This window comes from Vespa mandarinia, chromosome 1 (genome assembly GCF_050613455.1).
Source record: "Vespa mandarinia isolate Hongniang chromosome 1, ASM5061345v1, whole genome shotgun sequence".
NCBI lineage: Eukaryota > Metazoa > Arthropoda > Insecta > Hymenoptera > Vespidae > Vespa > Vespa mandarinia.
In genome coordinates this window covers 7,890,001-7,909,101 of record NC_140810.1, presented here as the reverse complement: position 1 = coordinate 7,909,101, position 19,101 = coordinate 7,890,001, and the positions used below count along the sequence as shown (strand labels likewise).

Below are 19,101 nucleotides of genomic sequence, written 5' to 3'. Positions count from 1 at the left end.
TTCATTCGAATAGGAAAGAGAAAAAAGGATTCTGATATTTCATGTCTATTTAAGGTAAATTACTTTTTTCTTTTTCAAATCCTTTTCTTCTCTTTTTGTTTGGTCGAACGATCCTGTTGCAAAAAAAAAATAAGAAAGAAAGAGAGAAAGAGAGGGAGAGAGAGAGAGAGAGAGAGAGAAAGAGAGAGAGAGGAAAATAAAAAGTATGCTAATAAGAATGCATCGTCTTTCGTGTCTCGTTCTTTTTTCTATCTTCTAAACTATAATGATCCTAATCTCCTGTCATAATTCTGATCACATTCTTATAGATAGAAATACATAGGAACATGTTTCTTTTGTAGTTGAACGAATGTAATACAACGATTCTTGTAACAAGCTTGTATAAGCAAAGATTACTTTAATTCGAGGAAAATTCGCGTGCACATACTCGCATACACAAGTTTGCTTAAAAGAAAATAATTTACAAATGGCCAAATTTTAAATTAATGTCTAGATCATTCTTTTGATTAGATTGAAGAAAAGAAAAAAGAAAACAATAAATAAATAGAAGTGGAAAGATAAGACAAAATTTTGAATTTATTACTTGGTCGTGTTTCTAAAGCAAGTAAATAAATATAATTAAGAGAAAGATGATAAACAAAGAGAAAAGAATTTTGTTTTTATTGAAAATCTTAAAATATTGTTCTCTTGTATTTTTTTTTTTCTGAAGACTGTATACACCCTCGCACAAATATGTGCGAATCTTTTTCTCTTCTTTTTCTTTCAAAGAAGAAAAAGAGATTCACTTCTTTCAGAGATCTCACGAGTCTATTTGGTGGGAGCAACATTATCTCTTTGGACTTGTAAGAGTTTTACACATATTCGAAATGTATGTATATGTATGTGTATATGTATATTATGTATATACATATATATATATATATATATATATATATATATACATATATATATACATAGAAACGGAACACTTATAAGGTACGGAACCAACGAAGGCAATCTTAGAAAATATGTGTACATGTGTGTATATGTGTATTGTTTAATGATCGCGTGAGTTACGTTTGCGAATGTATAATGCTCGACATATGTGTGCATGTGTATATGTATATGTGAGGAAGACACTTATGGTTGTGTGCATATATATATATATATGTATATATATGTTTTACTGATACATGCTGGATGCTCTAAGAAGATATCGCTAAGTGGTTACCGATATACGGAGTGGAAGATCAGTCTACAACCACCTGTCCCAGAAGATGGAAGTACTCCTAATCTAATTGCACTCTATATTTTTTTCCTAAGTTTACAATAAAATCGTTCAGATATTTTTCATGCCTAATCGATAATTGAAGAAGAAGAAGAATGGATCGGATCAAACGAAAAAAACGAAAGAAGACTGAAAAAAAGGTATCCCCTATTTTGATCAATTTTATTTATTTTAATTTATCTCTTTCTCTCTCTCTTTCTCTCTCTATGTCTTTCTCTGCCTTTTTTCTTTTTCTTCTTTAATCAGTAACGTTTTTTCCGTGTTATCGTGTCAATTGTAAGATTTTGTTCATTTTCGAATAAAATAAAAGAGTTGAAGTAATTATTAATTTCTATTTCTTTTTTATATACTTCTCAAAAGAGATATAGATAAAATCAAAATAATAATAATTATTACAATAATAAAAGAGAACGTTGTACAATCCAATTGTTGGGGATTATCGTTAATTTACACGCGAGTACATTGGATTATGAATGTTGTGTGTATTCAAATCAATTTCTGACACGTGCTTGTATTTTATAATTATTGAAAAAATCGTAAAAAAAGAATTGTAAAAAGTAAAAAATCGTTAATAATAAATGTCGTTAATAATCTCGACGAGAACTTGTTTTCTGAAAAGATCATTCGTTAAAGCCATTAAATGTTTTTCCATTTCGCGTTAAATGTCAAATAAAAAGAAAAATCACTTCAATTTAAAAAGAAGACAATGAGAAAAATATAAAACAAAAAAGGAAGATAAAAGAGACAGACCGTTACCGTTCGCGTTAGAAATGAATTAACACTCTCGATTCGTGCCGGCAATTAAAAGAACAAAGACGCTTTGAGATCAAGTTTGCTTTTCATTCATGAAAACTCCACAATGACCCGTTATTGTCCGAGTATTCATTAACCCAATTTCAGGTGCATTCGTGAAAATAGTCGGACAAAGAATTTTACCTCGCCTTTGTTGTCATTGGATTCACTTTTTCATCCATCTTTTATCTTTATTCTAATCTCTGTCATATTACTTTATAATTTAATTATGTATAATAGTTTGTATGGTTGTCATGTGTTTGATTGGTCAATAATAATGCTGAAATTTTTAGTAAAAAATATTTTGTAAACATATATATATATATATATTTTTTTTTTTTTATGGCTCATGATTTTCTATCTCATCTATTTATCTTTGTTTATCTAGCTTAGAAAATTCTGTTACAACAAAATATTTTATCATAAAATCAGTACGTTCGGTTATGTGTGTATGTATCATATATATCAATGTGTATATCTATATATATAGTGGAGGTAACTTAACGTTTGCTAATCGTAAAGCCTTGCATTCATACACATTGAAATCTTAATCTATCATTGGGTTTATTCTAGATTGCACAGAGCTTACTGTTAGCCGATTAAACTTGTTGCGACAAATGAGATATAATAAATATTCCTACTTGATGTCATAAATTAATTTGTAAATGCACTAGAGCTTACGTTCGATAATTCGAATGCTTCTACGTTAAATTAGATTCTAACGAAGCCTTGTACAAATTCTTGAAGAAATAAGCGTGTCAGATAAGCGTGCGAACGATTCGATGTATCATGGGTTAAAGGTCGATGCATGGATCACGAGACACTGTGTTATTGATAGGAAAATCAGTAACTTGTGAAATAAATCAAAAATGAATTTTTTCAAATATATTAAGAATTATTGAAGTTTGAATATATGTATGATTCGAAGGATAGTCGAGTTAACATTCTAATATCTTATGGAATTAGCTTTTAAAATCTACTATAAAACAATTACTATAGTTTAACGTTATTATGAGTGAAATTATATCTCAATTATGTTGGCTCTTTTATTTTACAGAAGAAAATTTCTATGATAAATAAATAATTTCAATTGGTAGGAAAATCAGTAACTTGATATAAATCAAAAAAATGTTTTATAAAATAAATTAAAAATTACTGAAATTCGAATATACATATGATTTGAAGGACAGTTGAGTTAATATTTTAATTTATGGTCAAATTAACTCTTAAAAGTTATCAAAAAAAAAAAAAAGATCAATATAATTAATGTTATCATAGATAGCATTGTACATCGGCATTTTTTAATTTTTATTTTGATAACTAATAAGAAAAAGAAATGAAATAAAAATTGAAACATTTTCTTATTATATAGTATTATGAAATTATGATATTAGTATGATCTTTTATTTATTATAAAATATAACAATTTCATAAAAATAATAAAATTATACACGAATTAATTTTGTTAAATATTAGCAAATAAAACATTGTGAATGAAGAAATTTATTTATATTTTTAAAGAAATTTAATTATGTTTCATTTTTTTCTTATCAGGATGAAATTTTACGAATAATTTTTAAGAATTAAGCATTATTAAAATAAACGATCGTATTTCTCTCTCTTTTATTTTTCTATTTATTCTTTTCTTTCGTTATCGGGATCTTTTTTCTATCTGCACAGAAAGTGCTGCTCTCCATCGCAGATCCATGGGACGACAAAGTAGCTAGTGTCAATCCGATTGGACTAGCCGAAAGACGAGGTGTCTCTCTTTCGATATTACCCTCTCATTCTCAGGATATGAATTTTCTTCAAGATTGGCCAATCGTAAGTGGGTCAATGAGAACACCTTCACCTTGGTATAAACCCTCTGCTAAATCTAACACCGATATTGGTACGCAAATACGAAGTGAGAGAGATTCAAATTTTTGGAATTCTCATGAGAGGTACCTCCATTATTTTTTTTATTTTTATTCACGAAAGTTCAGATGGAACAGATGAGAAAGTGGATGAATGTTAAATCGATGATCTATGTTTATTTTTTGTTTTTCTTTTATTGTTTAAAAAAAGTAAGAAAAATTTAATTGTGCCATAAGTAATGTTGGAATTTTCATTATTTTATATTTAATAAATAGGAATAATATTCTTTATTAGTATTTTGTAATAGTATAGTAAAAAATATTATTTATTTAGTGTAGATACTATCATAATATTTTTCAATATATTATTTAATATACTATAAAAAATTAAAATATTATTTATATACAACTACAGCATATAAATAGTGAAACATGTTATAACTAAAACAAAGGCGAATTCTATATGCTTTACTTATATTAGATTATAAATTTTATATTATATTGTTTATAATATTTTTTGATAATATAGTAGAAAAAAATACTAAATATTGTGTGGTTTATTTAAATACAAAATACTGAAAATTCCGATATTACATACTTATTTTCATCCCAGTAAAAAAATTGACCTATTTACAGTTCGTCTTTATTTCAACTAATCCTTTATATAGCATAGGTCAAACAAATATTCAAACATATGCTTTTCGTTATTATTTTTATCATCATTTTTTTAAATAACAATAACTTCTTTATTTATATATATATATAAATATATATTCACAAAATTCGAGACACTTTAATATAATCTTCAAAAAAGATATCTAAGTATTTTGAAAATTTATTATTGTAAAATGTTTAATATTTCTTTTTTAATTTATACTCGGATTTGTTGTTGTTAGGATATCGATTGAGAGGATAGGAAGATCTTTAGAAAATCAAGGAAATATATCGAATAGATCGGAATCGATCGAAAGCAAGGCACGAACTGGTGGGTTCGAGCGTTTGCCGTTGAGCGCTCGGGACGACAATAGATTAATCAACGGGAAGCAGGAAATTAGCTGCTATGACTGTTATGACAACGACGACGACGACGACGGTGATGGTGACGACGTTACATCGGGAGTGCGAGTGCGTTTTGAGAAGGAGAGGTCGCGAAGTCGTTTCGTTGGAGTGCGATCTCGTCATTCGGAGTATACGAATGTTAACGGGTCACAAAGTATAGATCATGAAAAATCAATTGTTAAGCCGGAATTTTCTTCGATAAAATTACAATATAAAGAAGGAAATAATCGGGATGTAGAAAAAGAAAATCAAAGATCGTCTAGGAACATTGAACAAAGCGAAACGGAGATCGTTCATCGTTTGGTTGAATCAAGGTCAAGGAATTTTTGTGTCAGCGATTAGTTTTCTTTGGTTTAAAATACGAACGAAAAGAAAAAAGAAAAGAAAGAAAAAAATAGAATCTTTTGAAAATAAAATAATCATTTCTTTCTTCAGATACAATTTAAAGACTGCTGTGGAAAGACGAGCGAATAGAACAACGTCATGTCGTCGAGATCGGTTGTCCTTGATTTCCAGAGAGATCACTCTCGTAGGTAAGATAATAATATATAATTTATTTTTCTCTTCTTTTCTTTTTGGAAGGAAAATATTACGTAATTTTTTGTTTGTGTTTCTTATGTTGGTATTAATGCTAAATCTTCGGGTAATCGTGGCTTATTGGGATTGTTTAATAAGAGCCAATGAGCGAGCCATAATAAGGGATCGGCTGGTTTCAATTTGCAGCACTGAAAGAAATTTATAAAAAATTATATTTTTTCTTTACTTTTATTTTATTTTATTTTTTAGTTTATTATTTACGATTTTTTTATAAAAAAAATTGTCATAGAATGTCGCTCGAAAAAGTGTCGAGTCAAGTTTGAGACGTAAAAATATTTATGAAGAAAATTGATGATTGTGATAGACTTGATGTTGGCGTTCGAATAAGCGTTAAGATCGCTAAATTAGATCGATAAAGATCAAATATAATTTTTACCAGAACTAAACCTTCCGTGAGAATTGGGTTGATCGTTTCCCACAAATATTCAACGAGTGATTCTCCTATCAGCAATGGTTCAATCACAGCTGTAAGAAGCACAAAGTTAGAAGTCAATATGATAAAATTCTAATTTTGACATCGTCTTACATTCGGGAAAGAAAAAATGTATTTCTTTCTCAGCCTTCTCTCGAGTCAAACTTCCATGTACTGCATTTTTAAAGTCTTCACCTCTTCGACCGTATTTTGCTCTTACGCTGTCGGGAAAATATAATCGAGCTTCTGCGACCTAAATAGAACGAATAGAAGTTACAATCACTTTTCCGAAGTGCCTGAAAGAAGTAACAATGTTTATATTTACATATATTTATAATATATCTCTCACAAAGATAACATTAAGCAGTTATTAGAAATTAAAGAAACTTGAGATGATAAATTAGGAAAACAGTAATGAAATTATTAGAAATTAAAGAAGTATAAGAAAATAAATTGTTAGATTAGAAAAATTACGAAATTAAATATTAGAGAAATAGAGGAAAAAAAATTATTTGAGAGTACAATAATCAGAAATTGGATGTTAGAGGAACATAAAAAACATGAATAAAGAAAATACAGATTATAAAAATAGGTATGCTATATAAAAAAAAAGAACAAATAGAGAATACATAGACGAAATTGGAAGAACATAAAAAGAATGTGTTAATTACTTTCATGGGACCCATAATAAATCTCCAATCATGTACAGCTTGATGCTTGGTTAGCATGAGTACTATGATTGGAGCAGAAGACATGTAAGCAACAAGATGAGCAAACCAGACTTGTCCGTAATTATCCGAATAAAAATCTGACGCTTGCTCGGGTGTTAATTGTAACCAACGCGTTTGACGTATCTCGAAACCTTCCTCGTATATTCGTTCCTCGATTTGTCTTCTGTAAATCATTGCTTCCGGTTTAATGATCGCTAGAGTGTGCTCGATGTCTGCTTCTTTCTCAACTTCATCTGGGAACGTCATGCATGGCTTATAAATGAACGGTGATGGTTCTTCTTCTTCTTCGTTCCCATAATATTTGATGGTTCGTGGACTCACGAATTTGTACTGTGATTAATGATGAGATTGTTTATTTACATTTTTGGTTTTATGACCTTATATAATCTTGAAGTGATATATACGTGCATCTGTATTTTAAATTATTATTTTTCCATCACGATATTAATCGTTAGCTTATTTTTGAAACGGATTTAAATTATATATTAAAATATAGTATAATTAATACTAATGGGTACATTTTATGTACTACATAATAGCTGCTATAAGTATTAATATCTATTATAAATTAATGTAGTATTATACTTGCTAAAATATTTTATCTATAAATAGACTGCGGATATTTACGAAAATATATATTTTTAGAAGAAATAGATAAAGTTATGGAATCTGCATCAGAAAGTTTTGTATCATTAAGAAATTCTAAAAATATAGTTTCTATTTGGCATATTTTCTATATTGAATATGTTTTGCATAAATTAATATTTCATGCTTATATGCATAGATTTTGCATAAGTATATATTTGAGTGACAATCTATCAAAATTGATGATCGATAACATGATCTAATTTCATGTTAATGGTGTATTGACATACAATGAGAAACTAAACATAGACGATAATATGATGTACTTATGATAGGTGGAGTCACGATGCACATTAATTCTCTGTAGTTCAATTGAATTAGTAGTGTCGTTATATCATATTTTTCAATGTTAAATATATAATACATATGGCAGTATGATATTTAACGAAATGGATTGACTTCTGTGAAATATAATTATATTATTGCAAAAAGAGATATATTGTAAAGCATGCTACAAGAAGATTCGAAAAAAGATTGCAACTAAGACAAAATATACATACAGTTACGCACAAAAGAATTGGTAGGTAATGTAATAGAATTACTTCTGTTATTACAAGTAATGATCCATAAGATGAAGTCAGTTCGGTGAGGAAAAATGATTTTTACAATGATATGTATGAAACTATGATAGCTATCGACATGCCTCAGTGATATCTCAATGATAAACTATGGAGAGAAATTTTTATAAAGAACACTAATCAATATATTTCAGATAAATCTAAACTGTGAAAAAATTATTTGGAAAATTGTTACAGTTTGGCTACTCAAAATATTCGAGAGGTTATTGGTAATTGAAGAATATCGCAAAACCGAAAAAATGTAACCTTATTTATTAGTTTGTAACAATTATTGTAATTTATTAGCTTGTTAAGCAATTATCAAAAACCATACAACTATTGTTCATGTCGTCAATACAGCAATACAGTCAATACAGCAATTATCGTCAAATAGAGATGAAGATAAAGTATAATTATTATATATAGTATATATTTGTAAATATATATATAGTATATATTTACAATGATTATTCTATAAGAGTATATTATAGAATATATTTATATTTTTATTATACTATAGTATATATATATATATATATATATATATATTATATATATATACATATATATATACTATATATTTTATTATACTTTCACTTATTATATATAATAAGTGAAAGAAATAAATATAAAATATTTATTATTAAAATACTCATTTGTATAATATATATTATAAGTGTTAATGCTATATATTATTATTATATAAATTTCATACTAGATTGGATTGATCAATAAGTCAAAATTTTTCTTTGCCTCTTATTTAAATAAATGATACAGCATTTAGTATTCTTCCCTGAAAATTTCAAAATTACTTATTGACCAACCCAGTATAATTTTTTTTTTTGGACACAACAAAATATAGGATCATAGTTAATTTTGCGGTATGTGCTAATCATATTATCTCTTACCAATCGACTCGAGTCGCTGGAATACTCAGAGAGTTGTTGCAACGAATTGCAGCATACTACATCGTGTTCATTTGATTCTTTTTGTAAAAATTGAATCCCATCTTTTTTATCATTCAAGTCATCATTTATACTATAAACCTCGATATTTTTTCCCGGTCTATAAGGTTTCTGACATTTTTCAAAAAGAGTCACCATTTTTGGTGTTCCCTTTTCATCGTCTTTCTCTGTTGTACAATCGCACATCTTTTCTTTTAAGATTTATTCACAATAATTACATACTCTCAATTTTTCTTTTTTTTTTATCGCAATTAAATCTTGTAATATTCGGTCGAGAGAATTTGAGTTAAAAAAAATGCTTTTTGAAGAATGGCTTCATATCAAGTTAACGATGCGAAGTTAAATGCGATTAGAGAAGCATGCTTGGATTATGGCAACGAGTAGAAGAGAAACTCTTTGATCTTGCCGCGCATTGTTATAGCCATGGTCGTCGTTGTCGGTTGGCTACCGACACAGTGTGTATGTTTTTTTGCGAAAGTTTACAGAGCGATAGTACGCCAGACTTTCGTGTGCTTTCGCTGCATCTGATATATACTAGAACAAAATACATACAGTTGTTAATTTAAATATTTATTGATACATTATTTATTTTATGATTTTATTTCTTAAAGTGTTTACGAAGGGAATAAATTACTTTTGTTTTTTATGAGATAAAAATCATCAAATAGTACAACGGTTTGTTAATAAATATGTATTATTATTTATTTATAATTGTTTAAATAAAATACAAGTTTTTAAATGAGATTCTCAGATAAGAATATTATAAATTGAAGAATGAAAGAATTTTGGGTTAAAAATACTTTGTAAAAAAATGAAAGTCTATAACACATTATATATAAATTTTACAAATTTTATTTTAAATTATTGTTCTGATATAACTTAAGTATCATCTTTTGATAATATTGCGAATACTAAAATTTAAATGTTATCGATAAAATTTATAATCGTCAAAGATAAGACAGTTTTATTTAATTTTTTTCGTTAAAGGGAATGGAACATGACAATAATTATTATAAATTTTCAGATAGTACGAATGCGAAGGAAATCGATGGAACAACGGAGACGAGTTTCAGACCGAATGAAAATTTTGTACAATTAACAAACACATTTAACGATTCTACGAAGGAAGATAATATTTCGCAAAAAACGGGAATATCTGCAGCAAGAATTAGAAAAACGAGTATATCGATGCCGAGCAAATTGGACGAGATGGATGATCTTCGTATAGATGATCGAAAGGTAATTGTCTCTCTCTTTCTCTCTCTCTTTCTAAAATTCACTAGGTCTGATAAAGTTATTTATGGTACATATATTCGTTACAATATTATGTAATAGCAAATATTTAGCTATAGAGTGTCACGAAAAAGTATTTAATATTTATACTAAAATGTTAAATTTTATAACTAACTCATCTTAGGATTGGTAAATTTCGATTTCAATTTGCAGGATGCACGTAAAACAAAACAGATTTAACAATTGTATAGAAGTATATGTTATTTTTCCATAAAATAATTCTATAAAAAAGATCATACATAATTATATTTATATATATTTATTTGTATATTATATATATTATATATATTTACATATATTTATATAAGCTTATTAATACTTTCTATAAGTGCTACGACAAAATACTATTTCATTTTATTAACACAGTTTAATATATTTTTTTTAATTACCGATATACTTGTTATTCGAATTTAAATAACATATGAACTATATATATTTTTTCCATAAACCAGATATATTTATTTTCCATAAATTACATATATCCATAAATGTTTATAAAGTATCTAAATACTTGACAAACAATATAATTATCTATCACTGTATAATAATCAGTCGTAATCGTTTTATTTTAAAATAATGAAAATTACAATATCCATTTTCAAATTTTTTTTATACCGTCAATATTTGAGTAACTTCAAAAATTCAAAATAAGACGATCTTATTATTTTACTATTCCCATATTTATCTTTTCAATTCGTCACAATACTTTCCAAAATGAAACAATAACATCGTGTGTATCCTTGACCATTTAGTCATTATTGTCAGTATATATAAACACGAGAATAGTAAAGTCACAAAACATATTTACGTGATATATTTCTCATAGTTATTATTACAAAAATAAGTTTAATTTTAAATTCGTTTGATCGAAGTTCACATTCGTCCTTGCACGAATCTTCATTTTCCATTTATTCGGCGCATTTCAATCTTAAACGTATAAATACTTACATATACAAGTACATATATTTACGAAATTAAAAACGTGATTTTCACACACAGTCTCACTTTCTTATCATTGATCTAAGTATTCTAATCGAGTTTTTATATGAACGACAAGTCTTTGAGAGCGGTGGAGAAACAACCGCTTTTAATTTCCATGAACAAAGAAGATGGCGAGGATTGTAATTATAACTCGATATGGGCTTTCGATAAGTTCGAAACCAAAACTAGGTTGGAAGCTATATATGAGGTGGGTTTAGAACATTGTTAGATTCGTGATGAGGAAATAACATATACAAACTGAGCTCAAAGTTTCTCAATGATTTTAAAAATCAGTTATTCTTTATGAGATTTTTTAGTTTTAATTTTTATAATAGTTTTAATCTTTTTCTCAAATTGTAAGTAATAAATTGCAAGCTAGATTCGATTGAAACAAAATTGGCCTAAAAAGTTTCGATAAAGAGTAATTGATTTTTAATATCACCTAGTAACATTTAGCATTCTACTATTATATTATGTATCTTAAATATAATTAATGGTTTTCTTTTCAATCGATTCTCTGTTTCATAAATAAATCAAGACTTTTGTTTAAAACATTTTTTTAGTGGATTAAATAAGTCATATTGATTGTGAAACTGATATATTAAATTTAAACATTTTAAATATTGAAAAGATAAATTTTTCATTGATTATACAATCAGTGATTTGAAAATCATTTAATTTATATATTAAATAATATATTAAATATATTAGATTATTAGAAATATATTATTATATTATACATAAATAAGAGTTAAAATAAAATATAAAACAATAATAATAAATTTCAATATATATATATATTTTTTTGACCATAGAAATAATCAATAACAAAAAATAATACTATTACGAAATACTATATATCGACGAATGGTTGATGATAAAAAAAATGTTAAATATTAACGGAAAAATACCCGGTATGTACATACTTGTTTCTATATTCATTATTTTTTTTCTGTAAATATTTACAAAATTTGTTATTATCTAATTATTAAACCAAAGACGTCAAAAAATCTTTTGCGTAAGAAATTTTTTTCCCGTGTAAAAATTTGTTTTTCTTTCATGAAAAATGAACGAAGTAAAAGAAAAAAAAATGACATCTCGAATTTGATAATATTATCTTCAAAGTATAAAATCTGTCAAAGTGTGTTCTTTCAATTATGCAACACTTAACATCCTTCAGCCATGTTAATGCAGGATCTTTGAATGCGTAGATGCAACGTTAGCGCAAAGTTCACGTGTATTAGTCGTTCGTGTTCGTTGGAGTGACAAGCAACTCGGTTTTTCCCGTCTCGTAAATTCTACGCAAGAAATCTGGCCAGCTTGTAAATCGTCTTTAAGAGAGAAAGAGTATATGTGTGTGTGTGTGTGTGTGTGTGTGTGAGAAAGAGAGAGAGAGAGAAATAAGGTCGCGATCAAAGTGGGAGTGGGAAGAATTGAGACATGAAGAAGGACACAAATAAAACTTACTCGGTGATAACGATTCGTCGATCTTCGGTTCGAGTTCTTTACTTTCCATATCTCTATCCCATCGATCGAGATCGATTTCTTTATCTAAATAATTTAATCATGATAAAAAATATCATAGTTTAAAGTAAAACTATTTAATGTTAGAAGTGAATTTGACAAGTTTTTTGAACAACAAATTTATATTTATTTATTTAGAATTTTTTGTTTTTTTTTTTGATTATTTTATTGTTGCTTATTTTATCGTATAATTAATAAATAAGAGATAGTAATTCCTTTATTTAATATTTTTTAAATTTTATAAATAAGATGTGATTGTTATTTTCACGAATGTTTGATAAATTCCAAAGAATTTTTCTCATTTATTTGTCTTTATATATGTATATATATATATATATATATATATATATATATATATATATATATATTTATATAATTTTATCTTTGATAATTACTCAGGTGTGTTCTTCCAGGGTACTGCATCAAAATTTACAAGAGCCGAGAGTGACAGTAGCAGTGTGACTTTCAGCAACAGTTGCTCGACACCAAATGGAAGCTCTCTCGGTTCTGAAACGGAAGAGGAAGCCAATGACGAGGAATTAGCAAAGTATGTGTTTGATATATCGATATATATATATACATCTTTTTTCAAGTGACCTTAAGAATGTTTTTTTCCAATGAGAAACACGCGTTTACCATTTTACCGATGCTGTTACCGTACCTCGATTTTCACTGAAAGTGGATTTATCCGGTTTTCTTTCGATCTGTCTGTGTGTGTGTGTATATATATTTATGCACGCATGTGTTTCGTTTAGAATGTGCGAAAGCGTTCTTGAAAACGTAATTATAAAAATTAAAGAAAAAATTAAACAACCAGTTTAATAGGATGATTTGAGAGAAATAAAACATTATTAATTATCAAAACCAACGTTTCGATCGATGATCATGTTTTTCGAATAAATTAAAAATTAATTAAAAATTAATTCTGATGAATAATAAATTACAGTTAGTTAATTAGTATTTTAAATTGTAAGTTAGTAGAATAGAATGGACATAAACAAGTTTTTAATTTAATTACATTATTCCTGCTTTATATATATATATATATATATATATATATATATATTCTCTATATATATATGTATATATATATATGTATATATATATGTATATATATATGTATATATATGTGTATATATATACATAAGAAAATATGTAAATCAATAACATTATTCATGTTTTAAGACGAATTAAAAAATATATAGATAAAAAAGCATTTAATTTAATAAAATTATTCGTTCTAAGATGAGTTAGAATAGCATTAGAATAGAATTAGAATGGATTCTTTTTATCGATTATTCGATTTTATTCGTTAAAATGATTTAACGTAAACGATTTATCCGTAAGTGTAGTAAACTATAATAATAAAGAGTTCAATTTTCCATCGAATGAAGATATAAAAACGAGTTTACAGTCGTGAACGGGTTTGGATTCGCTCGAATTACCTAGTGAGTGTTCAAGGCCATTCGGAGGATCATCGAGACGAGTTCGACCTCCTTTATATCGCCCGAGGGTTATCACTAGTCTCTTATTCTCGGAGTCTTTTTCCCGCATACGAGAAAATCGACAGTCGAGTCTGGTACATACGTGACAAACGTTTACTGTTCTCATCTAATCTAGTTACAGTATTTCTCTTGTTTTACTTATTCCCGATGCATTTGTTACGAATGATCGGAAATTTGACGATGATAAGATCGAGCAGAGTTTCGCAAGTTTATTTCGATCATTTTTGTCGATGTTTATTAAAATAATTGTGTTATCATATTTTTTTTCTTTGTTTTTTCTTATTTTCATTTTGTATAACGTGACTTCATCGATCAGTTTTTAAAATAGATGAGATCATTTAATAAAGCTAAAAAGTACGACTACCATAAGACGCAAGTGAAAAAAAAAGATCTATCAAAATGATGCCTAGATACGATGTTGGAAGTGCGATTTCATTACAGAGGTACAGCTCAAGTGTGTTGTTGTTATTGTTATTGACAGAAAAAGTATTTGGTTAGTTGATAAGTAATTTCGGGATTTTTAATATTTCATATTTAAACAAATTATATTAATTTTCTATTTACCATAAATATTATTACCAGTATTATAACATTAAAATAATTTGTTTAAATCTAAATAAATCGACACTAGTATTTAATTATATTATTATTAATGGTATGGTATTGAAATAATTTGTTTTTGTTAGAATCTAAATAAATTATATTAAATATGATATAAATAATTATATAATATCTTAATAAACAGCATTAGTATTTTATTATATTACGAATGTAAATAGTATTTAGTATTAATATTATAGTATTCAAATGATTTATGCATTTTTGTCTAAATTCAAATAAATCATATTAAATATAATATAAATAATTATATATATTATTAATTATGCTCTATCTCTTCTATAATAATATATTAATATATTAATCAATATTATATTATATTACAGAATATATTGTATTGTATAATAAAATATTCATGTTATTTATTTAGTTATAAAATCCGAAAAATTGTGAAATTACTTACTGACCAATTCAATAAATTGTCAAATTTCGCACAAATGTTAAAATTATTTAATATTACTATTTTCTTTGTGAAGAATACCATTGCAAGCACCTCCAAGAAGAAAGAGCAGAGCTGCATCACCATCTATGTCACAAAAGCTTGGTAACGAACCCATAGATCTCCCAGGTGGAGCACAAAGTACCAATTCAACAATTACCAGTGTTAATAGTATAAGCAGCTTGCTCAAAGAAAAACTTCAATTATCAATTCCACAAGCTTTACGAAGTAGTAAAAAACGACAAAATGCGGACTACAGGTATTTATATTATATGCTATGTACATTTACATTATTTTGTTGATTGTATTTTCAATATCGATTTTTATTTTTAATATGATTTGTAGACTCCGATCGTTCGTTGGAATATTATTTCTATGTGTGGTCTTCCTCGTAGGATTTGCCCACATTTATTACACGCAACATGTTCTACAAAGAGCATACTTTGACAAGTTCAGGTAAGTATTTTAATTTTTTCATTCACTTCAAATATATAGATATTCGATCAAATTATCGATAAAGATATTCGTACAAATTTTACGAGGAAGTAAGTACTTAATGGGTTTAATGAGGGTTACTTTCTGATAATGATTTAACAGTATCATTTTTCGAGGAGAGATAAATAAAAATGATATTTTATTGTCTCTGTATCGCTTCCGTTCTCTCTCTTTTTTAGATTCAATAAGAACGAACGAGTGATGCACGTGTACAGTAGTACCGGTTCAGAAATTATTGCTGCTCGATTGGGAGAAGGTATACCAGCTAATACAGGAGTCTTTCCTTGTCTACCGCATCATCAACGACAAGATTCGGTCTGTCTTGAGTGGCTACAACAAACGCGTCTTTATTTAGCTCATACAAAACGCGAGGACATGCATTGTTATCATGTCACTTGGCAGAGTTTGAGTCCTTATTATAATCCAAAAGATTGTTTTGATTGGTCGATGAAAAGAGGACATTGGTATGGTGCAGGACAGATTCAAAGTATGCCATATCCTTTGGAACGTGGCCGATTAGATCTGAGCCCTTTCATAACCGGTGATATCAGGAAACATTCTTTCGGTAACGTTTTGAAGAGATATTTTCTCAACTCGAAAGGAGCCACCATTTTAATAGATCCCGAAACGCCTCTTTATGTTTCCATCAGAGCCAATCGTAGTAATGACTTTTGTCTTCAGGCCAAGCACGATGCTTTTGCCTATATCAATCATCTAACGCCAATGCCACAATTAAATTATACCATTTGTGCTACCGACAACATGAAGAACCTTCACTCGTCCATGGCAGAGAAATCTTTATGGGATGGATTGAAACCAGATGAGTTGCATGCCGTTCATTCTCTTCTTTCCGAACCAGTTTGGCAAATTTCACCGACCAACGAAGCCGCAATTTATAATTATACCGAAGACGTCATAGCTTTGGGCTTTTTACGTCAAGGTCATGTATTATTGAGCGAGGAATGGCAACCCAGTCCAGGTGACTTCGTTTTAGACGAAGATCGTTTTCCATCGATGGAAGAAACTATTAATATCATTCATCGGCGTGGTTTCCGAATCGTTTTTAGTATTCAACCATTTATATCTACGGAGTCGATAAACTTTAAGGATGCTGTGGCTAACAGGCTCTTGATCTCGGAAAGAGGCAGCGATCCAAGGATTCCAGCTTTGACCAGGCATATTCTCTTAATTTTAATTACTAATAAAAAATCTGTGTCTTTTATTCGCTTATTTTTAATTTTTTTCTTTTTTTCTTTTTAGATATAAGCAGAGCAACAGCGCTGGTGTTTTGGATATTACTAATAACAAAACTTTACCATGGCTTCAAGCAAAATTAGAAAGTTTAATTACGAAGTATCACGTTGATTCCTTCTACCTTGATCTAGGCACCGCACAAGACATGCCGCATTATTATAAATGCGAGCAAGCTTTAACAAATCCCGATCATTATAAAACGATTTTCACTAAATCGATTTTAGGATTAATTCCAGTGATCGGTGTCTCTAGTGCTATATCTAGGCCCAGGGCACCGGTCTTCGTATCTCTACCACCTTTCTCTTCCTCTTGGAAAGCTATCAAAACTGTGATACCAACCGTTCTGAGTTATGGAATGATCGGTTATCCGTTTATAATGCCAGGTGCTGTAGGTGGTGATGTAGCTTTACCTATGTCTGACGATAACCCTGACAATGATTTTGAGGTCAATCTCCCAGACAAAGAACTATACGTTAGATGGCTCCAATTGTCTACCTTCTTACCTGTTATACGTTTCACACATTTACCCAGCAAATATTCTGATGATTCGGTTTTAGAAATAGCGAAGAGGTTAACGACATTGAGACAAAAAACGGTGACGCCGTTATTAAAAAAATATGCGAATGAAACTTTAGACACAGGCTTGCCGATTATTAGACCTCTTTGGATGTTGGATCCAGCTGATACAGCTTGTCACGTAGTTGTTGATGAATTTTCTGTAGGTGAAGAATTGATCGTAGCACCTATACTCTATTCGGGTAGTAGACAGAGAGAAGTGTATCTACCTGCTGGTGTTTGGAGAGATGGTATAGATGGTAGTCTTAGAAAGGGATCGAGATGGATTCATAATTACAGAGTAGCTGAAGATAAAGTGGCCTATTTCGTTAAGATGCCGGATAATACCAGGTTCTAAAATCGATTCAGATTGATTCCAAAAAATTATCATTACTGCATTGTCCGAAATATGAATGAAGTTATTGTAAATCGATTGATATTTAATAAACATAATAAATCGTTTTCCGTTTTTACTCTTGTTTTGTTCTTTTTTTTCCTTTCTTTAAATTTTCAAGCATCACATAAAAAGTGTTCTTTTTTGCTTACCTCAACTTACATTAAAAACTTACCTCCTTCTTTTTCTTACATGGGGTTTTATTTTTTTTTTCTAAAGTATTGTATATAGTTTCTTATTTTTCAAATTTGTTTTTTATTTATCTCTGCATTTTATTATTTATTCTCTCATAAATACACTTTTCTCTGGCATTATTTAAATAGTATTCTAATCATAGTTTCGTAATTATATATATATATATATATATATATATATATATATATATATATATATATGATCTAGGCCGTTAGGGTAAATCGATTATTTTGGACGATTACACATATTCGTGTGTAAATAGAGTAAATCTAGCGAAAGAGAGGGAAGAGAAATCAGAAAAGAAAAAAAAAGAAAGAAAAAGAATGAAATATAAATTAACCATCTTGTTGTGGACGCATGTGAGAAGTGACAGGGAAATACGCTCTCTATAAGGTATAGTGTATATTTATTATATTATTATTTGTATCATATAGCATAACATTGTTATTTCTATAATAATAATAATAATCATAGCACCATGAACACTCCACAGTAAGTTTATTATTTTTTTTTGTTTTGTTTTGTTTTGTTTATTTATTTTTTAGCTTTCTTCATCTTAATTCTTTTTATGTTCCTTGGTATTTTTTTTCTCTTTTACTTTACTTATTTGCTTTTAAACTTGGTTTATATGAAGAAAAAAAAAATCAAATGAAATAAAATAAATAAAACGCGATGCGCCGATGCGCTTCGAGGGGTGAGAACTGCGACCTTATAAAATGGCGAAGAAAATGTTGTCGTATATAACACTGTCTAGGCATTACACATTCATAACAATAAACCTTTCGATTGAATGACTAGATGATATTTTTTTTTACTTTTTTTATTTTTTTTTTTTTACGTTTAGGAAACGAGATTTCTTGACTAGAGTCCGTATTAGAAATTTATTAGTTTCATATTACGCGAAGCGTTTTGTTTTTCCTTCTTATTCCCATTTCCTCTCTCTTTCTCCCTCTTTCTCCCTCTTTTT

General features: G+C 28.3%; 3 protein-coding genes across 10 annotated transcripts in view; 1 reads left to right on the top strand and 2 right to left on the bottom strand.

The window, feature by feature from the left end:
• The first annotated feature begins 1,226 nt into the window (after nucleotides 1–1,226).
• On the top strand, nucleotides 1,227–18,018 carry LOC118447030 (alpha-galactosidase MYORG). Of its 5 annotated transcripts, XM_035878410.2 has the most exons (10): nucleotides 1,227–1,407; nucleotides 3,740–4,002; nucleotides 4,812–5,288; nucleotides 5,410–5,507; nucleotides 9,906–10,120; nucleotides 13,093–13,226; nucleotides 15,279–15,500; nucleotides 15,587–15,697; nucleotides 15,916–16,911; nucleotides 16,997–18,018. In XM_035878410.2, exons 1-10 carry the CDS (start codon nucleotides 1,363–1,365, stop codon nucleotides 17,901–17,903), a joined length of 3,468 nt encoding a protein of 1,155 aa, XP_035734303.2. In that variant the 5' UTR covers nucleotides 1,227–1,362; the 3' UTR covers nucleotides 17,904–18,018. The 5 variants fall into 5 exon arrangements, with proteins under 5 accessions (XP_035734303.2, XP_035734304.1, XP_035734305.1 ...); XM_035878411.2 differs by lacking the exons at nucleotides 1,227–1,407; nucleotides 3,740–4,002; nucleotides 4,812–5,288; nucleotides 5,410–5,507; nucleotides 9,906–10,120 and adding an exon at nucleotides 11,192–11,363; XM_035878412.2 differs by lacking the exons at nucleotides 1,227–1,407; nucleotides 3,740–4,002; nucleotides 4,812–5,288; nucleotides 5,410–5,507; nucleotides 9,906–10,120 and adding an exon at nucleotides 12,494–12,649.
• On the bottom strand, nucleotides 5,589–13,187 carry LOC118447031 (nucleoside diphosphate kinase 5). 2 transcript variants are annotated; one of them, XM_085656764.1, is made up of 7 exons: nucleotides 13,075–13,187; nucleotides 12,623–12,706; nucleotides 8,825–9,415; nucleotides 6,655–7,044; nucleotides 6,098–6,236; nucleotides 5,948–6,036; nucleotides 5,589–5,699 (listed from the first exon to the last, which is right to left on the bottom strand). In XM_085656764.1, exons 3-7 carry the CDS (start codon nucleotides 9,065–9,067, stop codon nucleotides 5,589–5,591), a joined length of 972 nt encoding a protein of 323 aa, XP_085512890.1. In that variant the 5' UTR covers nucleotides 9,068–9,415; nucleotides 12,623–12,706; nucleotides 13,075–13,187. The 2 variants fall into 2 exon arrangements, 1 of the variants encoding a protein (XP_085512890.1); XR_004839757.2 differs by lacking the exons at nucleotides 5,589–5,699; nucleotides 5,948–6,036; nucleotides 6,098–6,236; nucleotides 6,655–7,044; nucleotides 8,825–9,415 and adding an exon at nucleotides 12,072–12,486.
• Nucleotides 18,019–18,343: 325 nt separating the features above from the next.
• Nucleotides 18,344–19,101, bottom strand: part of LOC118446962 (uncharacterized) — a 48,698-nt gene continuing 47,940 nt past the window's right edge. For all 3 annotated transcript variants that reach the window (XM_085663987.1, XM_085664016.1, XM_085664043.1), the window contains one exon: nucleotides 18,344–19,101. This exon is cut by the window's right edge and continues 5,861 nt beyond it. The gene's annotated coding sequence lies outside the window, so the exon portion shown is untranslated.

What these genes read in the sequence shown, in the direction of transcription:
- LOC118447030 (XM_035878410.2), top strand. Translation starts at nt 1,363, where the DNA reads ATGGATCGGATCAAACGAAAAAAACGAAAGAAGACTGAAAAAAAG. An exon ending in GCATACTTTGACAAGTTCAG is followed by an intron (nt 15,698 to 15,915) that starts GTAAGTATTTTA and finishes TCTCTTTTTTAG; the next exon opens with ATTCAATAAGAACGAACGAG. An exon ending in AGGATTCCAGCTTTGACCAG is followed by an intron (nt 16,912 to 16,996) that starts GCATATTCTCTT and finishes TTTTCTTTTTAG; the next exon opens with ATATAAGCAGAGCAACAGCG.
- LOC118447031 (XM_085656764.1), bottom strand. Translation starts at nt 9,067, where the DNA reads ATGTGCGATTGTACAACAGAGAAAGACGATGAAAAGGGAACACCAAAA. An exon ending in TTATTATGGGTCCCATGAAA is followed by an intron (nt 6,237 to 6,654) that starts GTAATTAACACA and finishes CGTTCTATTTAG; the next exon opens with GTCGCAGAAGCTCGATTATA. An exon ending in ACATTTTTTCTTTCCCGAAT is followed by an intron (nt 6,037 to 6,097) that starts GTAAGACGATGT and finishes TGCTTCTTACAG; the next exon opens with CTGTGATTGAACCATTGCTG.